This window comes from Zonotrichia leucophrys, chromosome 3, assembly GCF_028769735.1.
Source record: "Zonotrichia leucophrys gambelii isolate GWCS_2022_RI chromosome 3, RI_Zleu_2.0, whole genome shotgun sequence".
NCBI classification, from domain to species: Eukaryota; Metazoa; Chordata; class Aves; order Passeriformes; family Passerellidae; genus Zonotrichia; species Zonotrichia leucophrys.
In genome coordinates, this window is record NC_088172.1 from 84,238,069 (window position 1) to 84,244,068 (window position 6,000).

Sequence of the window (6,000 nt, forward strand, 5' to 3'; positions counted from 1 at the left end):
GAGATCTTGCAGAAAACTTGCAGTTCTTGAAGCTTCTTGAGGCATTCACCTTTGTCATGTGACACAGTCTGGTGTCTTCTATGTAGTTAAAATGAGTTTGAAAACCAGGAGTTTGATTTATCCCACCAGATTCCATCCCCAAAAACTCTTTAAAAGTGGGTCCCTGAACACTGTTGTCTCTTTTTCTGCAAGTGATGATAAATTTTTCTGTGCCAGCTACCCAGAGTTCTGCTGGTTACAATTTTATATGGGAATTAACTGCTTATCACTTTAAAAGCTACTTTGGTGATCTCTGATAATCTCTGCATCCATTCTTGAAATAAGATGTCCTAATTTTTTTTTATTTTGTAACTGTAAAATCCCATTTTCTGCAGAAGCAGTTTGGTGAAGTATTCAGTATTTACACAAAGGAAGTCCAAGAGGAGAGCTGTAACCTGTTAGCTGAGAGTGATTGATTTCTTTTAGGCTGCAAAAAACCCCTGTGAATGTCCAAATGCCTTGTAATGACAAACAGTGCTCTTTGCAGGGTTCATGACTAATGTATAAACTGTATTTTGTTTGCTTCTGTTTACAATGGTGATATAAAACATTCTCATCCTTTTTTTCCTTTCTAAACTAACAGGTAATGTTTTTAGGTGAAATTGAAGAAATCTTAGATGTTATAGAACCAACACAATTCAAAAAAATAGAAGAGCCTTTATTTAAGCAAATATCCAAGAGTGTGTCAAGTTCACATTTTCAGGTAAATAAAAAAAAAGTATAAAAACCCCAAGCAAACCTCATGGTAACTCATTTTATGGTTGTTATGAACCCTTAACTTTGTGTTTCAGGTTGCAGAAAGAGCTTTGTACTTCTGGAATAATGAATATATTCTTAGCCTGATTGAGGAGAACATTGATAAAATTCTACCAATTATGTTTGGCAGTTTGTACAAGATCTCCAAAGAACACTGGAATCCGTATGTAACTTTTCACTTTATCTGTAGCACCATAAATAAATTGTCCCCTGTTTCAGGTTTGGACTGGGAGCTTGTAAATGTGACTTCATTTTTACTTAAATGAGATGAAATCCATTGGGGTGGACATTCTGGGTATTAAATCAAGTGTCACTTTCAGCTGTGTTGTTTTTTCACTGTTCTGCACTGTTACGATGGAGACCTGAAATTTACTGAAAAAGTGTGAGGAAATTGGATGATGATTTTTATACTGTAATCACATCTGATCCTTTGTGTTAGTTCAAAATGCAAATTAATGCTACTTAGGCCAGAACCATTTCCAAGGGTTGCTTCTGTTTGTGCTTTGCTGTCCTTTAATACTTCAGATGAATAAAGCTCTCTGTGTCTTCACAAATGTTTATTGCTGATCAGTGAGATAAGAAGAGGAAAAGATCCTATCAGAGAATAGCAACCCTTGTGAAGGATGGTAGGATGAGAAATGAGATATAAAGTTAAATATTGGTATTTCTGTGTTTGAAAGAAGCAGTAATGGTACTGAAATACGGCAAAGCAAAGCTTGCTGGTGCCAGCACCCTGAATTAAGCTGCAAGGTAGTGTGCAGAATATAAAGTTTCTACAGGCAAAAGCCAGGGTGAGCAGGAGCCCCCCACAGCCCTGCAGTAAAACACAAGTCCTGTTTTAAGCCTTTGGAGGCTTTGCAATTATTCTGGGTTTATCTAGATGCTGTGTCTAGCTGCAAACACAGCAGCTGAGACTGAATGTAAACCTGGGGAATAGTCCTTGGAGCATCAGTGTATATGGGACCTCAACAAGTTTGGAGGATGTCCCTCTTTCTTCTCTGCAGGCAGAAGTTGCCCTTTATGAAGGAAGTGGAAGACACAGGATAATTGCCTACTTGAGACAAGGAAGTTTGGGGAAGAAAGTATAATCCTTTGATTCTAATCTGTTTTGGAGGGCAGCAAAACATACTTTTATCCATCTGGTTGTCTGATAGGGACTCCTTGCTCAAAATCCAACTTTTCCTCTCAGAAAACCAAAACTTTAAACAAGCTTTTGACCTCAAACCACATGAAAGCCAGGGTATAAAAAAATCAAATTTAAAAAATAAGTGTATAAACAGGCAAAGGATGCTCTGCATTTTGAATGGAATGAGCACAAGGTTCTCAAGAACAGCTGGGAGATTTCCTAGTGCCACCACGATGGACAGAGTGCACTGAAAAGGCAAACCTGGCTCTTTGGTTATTTCCTTGGGGTTTTTGACTCCTCTTTCAAGGTCACAGGGCTGCAGCTTTGCAGTCAGTGGGAACTGCTAGTGAGGGAGAAAACAGAAAAGGCAGTTTACCTGCTTTTTGCTTAGTGGTTAAGCTTAATGACAGGCATTTTAATGTTTAACTGTATTGGTTTTTTATTTCTTTGTATAAAGATGAGTAGGTTTAAAGGAGATAACATTTAAGATGGTTTATTGAAATGTGAATACTTACACAAGAAGAAGGATAGTGCAGGAATACAGGCAGCCATGTAACACACAGCCAGTGTTGCTCAAGCTTCTTAAGGAAACTGAGGTACCCAAATCCATTGTCTGATGTTCTTGATTCTCGTTCTCTAGCAGGACTCCTGCTGCCCAGAAACACTGCTAGGAGAGCTTTGTGTGCTAAACCACACTAAGCCTGTGGTTTATCTGCTGCCTTCTTGAAGCTACAAGCCAGAAGTTTTCTTTTTCTAGACTCTCATATTTCATTGCTCAAATGTTAGAGTTGTTGTTAAAACTCGGTTTATTAAAGGATCACATAATTGAATGGCTTTAAAGTACAGCCACAGCATGAATAATTATATCCTGTGCAATTACAGAAGTCAGGCATTTAAGATTAAATAGCCATTTCAAAAAATGTTTAACTATACTATAATTTCCTCTGTAAATTAATAAAATGGAGAGGATTTTGTTTCAGAAACTCCCTGACCTTACAGCAGTATATTGAATAAGAAGCTTGGAATCCAAAAGAGAAATCAAATGCTTGTTTTTATCACTTAGTAGATCTCATGGCTGTGCTCCTTGTGTTGCAGAACCATTGTGGCACTGGTGTACAACGTGCTGAAAACCCTGATGGAAATGAATGGCAAGCTCTTTGATGAGCTCACGAGCTCGTACAAAGCAGAAAGGCAAAGGTACTGAGCCTCTCCCCAGCCCCCAGTGGTGACCGTGTCCAGGCTGTCACTGTGGCCGTTGCTGTGCTCTGTGCTGGAGCTGTTTGCTGCTGGCTGTCCCCTGAGTGAGGCAGTGCCCTGGGGGAGCTGAGCCCAGCGAGGGACAGGAGGGCAGCTCCCCTCCTGCAGCTCTGCTCCTCCCTCACAAAGATGCTCAGTCCCTGAATTTGCATGCATGTGATAAAAAACCTCCTTAAAGCAGCAGCCAGCTGTGCAAAGCCACCCTACAGCAATTGTCTGCATTTGCTGGAGCAAAGGTACAGTTTCACCACTCACCATTACTTATTTGCTGTCCTCTCTTTTTAACTGAGGAAACTGTAATTGCCTCTAAAAATGGCTTTGGAGAAAAACTTAACTGTGACTTGCATCTACTAATACTTTAAAGTCACCGTGTCTCCAGATTGTGCTTAAAACACATCTGAAATTGATCTTTCACTCTTTTCTTTCTTCAGAGAGAAAAAGAAAGAATTGGAACGTGAAGAGTTGTGGAGAAGGTTGGAGGAGTTAAAGCTTAAGAAGGCGATGGCAGAAAAGCAGAACAGCACTCACACCGTGCTCAATGCACACAACACAAGTGCCAAATAAAAGAAATGACCACCTCTACTCGGCAGACATTCTTTTTTTGTACCCTTTTGAAATATATAAGGATTTGCAAAAGAAACCTCATCAGTATAATGGAAACAGCCAACTTTTTTCTCTGGCAAATGTAAAGATTTGAGTTTAAATACAGCAATTAAGTGATGTCATTACCACAACATATTGTAAATTTGTCTAATTATTGATATACTGTCACTTCCAATGTTTCATAGAACTGAGTTTTCATCCTTAATGAGTGAAATAATTACGGGAGTGGTGAGAATTATGACTTGAATTTTTGATTGTGTTGCACATAGGTGGTATAGTTTGCTACGTACACATTTTTCCTTGTTTTATATGTGCTTTTCACATTGCTGCATACTTTGGTTAAGATGATAGAAAAGGCTTCTAGTTGTGCTGTATTTTCTCAAATAAAACCAAGGTACGTTCCCAGTAACCTGAGATACTCAGTACATGCCCCTGACAGCTCTGAGAGGAACTCGGATACAGAGCTGTCCTTTTGATTCTGATTGGATCAGAATCAAAAGGAAATCAATTCTGATTGGATTCAGAGTCAGATTTACACAATGCTCATGTCAGAAAGAAGGCAGGGAGAGAATCAGCTGCAAAAGGTTGGGGTGGCCAGGGCCTCTGCCCCATTGCTGCTGCCTCTGGGGTCCTGGGCTAGTTAGGGATTTCCTCCTGCTACAGCTGAGGATGGAGCTTCCTCTGGAGAGCCCATCAATGATGCTCCTCATCAGCCAAGGACCCTCCAGAGAGCTGCAGTCTCCAAGAGAGATTCATCTTGGGTCTTTCTGCAGTGGGATTAGCATCTCATGGACTGAAGAATGAGACCAAAATTGGCATTAGTATTTTTTTTTTTTTTAAGTAAGGAGGGAAGACTGTCAAGAAATTACTCCTTGTTTTCTTTAAAGAAAATGCAGTGTTTTTTAAAGGTGGAAAGTTGACAATAGAAGTCTTGTCTGTTTACTTGATCAAGTATTTTTTCACATCTTTTATCAGAGTACCATTCCAATCTCTTAAACTGCAGTTGTGTGGAAAAATTTTGTAATGAAAGATCTTTGGGGAATTGAGCAGCATTCAATAAAGTCTTTATGTTTGTATTTAGTGCTGTACCTCACATCTTTGTGTTTCTGAAGACCAGGAGAATTAGAATGGCTGTTATAAACAACTTTTTAACTGTCCAGTGTGGCTTTTCATTGAGTGCCAGAAGTGGGGAAGTCCCTGCTCCACTCTTGGAGCCAGCTGACTTGTTGCTTCATTTTTGTGTCTAAGCAGTTGTTGCACAGAGGGCAGGGGACTGGACAGTCACACCAGCACAGCTCACCTTGCTTTAGTGCTTCAGTGCCTTTTTGCCTTTAGAAAAATAAAGTTTCCAGTGTGTGACAAACTTTGTTCAGCTGTCCCAGAGCCTAAATGAAAATAGCTTACAGAAACGTTGGGGAACCAAACACCTTGCAGGGGTTCAAGGAATGAATCACTGCCATTTGTAATTGTGACAAGTTTTTCCCAAAGTTACAAATAGGGACATCAGGCTTATTAAGTAATAGAAAAAAACAACAGAGGAGCTGCAAGATAGCCTTCCAAATTGTGCAACACTTGCTGTCAGGATTGCTCCTATAAATAGGTATGTAAAAGAAAGGTTTCTTGGCTGGCATCACTGGTCTGCTCTTGTAACATTTCCTTATAAAACAAAACATCTTGACAGCTGAGATGTAGTGACTGAAGTGGACTGCTGTGGGAGTTTATTGAGGGGAAAAAATAGTGCATACTGCAAAAAGGAGTTTCTCCTTTATTTAACTATGCTTTCTGCTCACCCCACAGCTGCAGCTACATGGTCTTCCAGCTTACCTTCTCTGACCTCATTAGCAAAAAAAGAAGAAAAAATGCAGTAGGATCCATCAAAACAACTGGTGCCAATTGTTTCTAATATCTTGTTGTTTGTTTTTTGTAAAATCTAAGAGTAGAAAATTGTATTTTTTGGAAAATCCAAGAAATATCATTTGTTCAAGGAACAGTTGGGTGTTCCTTTGGCAGTGAGGCATCAAGAAAGCTCAGCTGCCATAGCATAGGCTGTTAGGTAGTAAAGTCTGGGGGTTTTCTTGATGTGGAAGGGTTAAGTGTGGGGGATTCTGGTTTCTGTCCTGTTGCCCATCACCCAGCGATGGAGTAACTCTTTTTGCTACAGCCATGCAGTGTTTGGCCTTTGCTGGTCTTGTCCAGTTAAATCTCATTCCCTTGCTGTG

The 6,000-nt window shown here is 39.9% G+C and overlaps 1 protein-coding gene across 1 annotated transcript in view; it reads left to right on the plus strand.

Moving 5' to 3' along the window:
• The window catches only part of PPP2R5A (protein phosphatase 2 regulatory subunit B'alpha), a 42,521-nt gene extending 37,664 nt beyond the window's left edge, over window positions 1-4,857 (plus strand). The window contains exons 10-13 of the mRNA XM_064709073.1: window positions 623-742; window positions 831-958; window positions 3,017-3,118; window positions 3,610-4,857. Coding sequence (XP_064565143.1) covers window positions 623-742; window positions 831-958; window positions 3,017-3,118; window positions 3,610-3,742 — 483 coding nt within the window. The 3' untranslated portion in view covers window positions 3,743-4,857. The remainder of the gene's footprint in view (window positions 1-622; window positions 743-830; window positions 959-3,016; window positions 3,119-3,609) is intronic.
• Window positions 4,858-6,000: the final 1,143 nt, after the last annotated feature.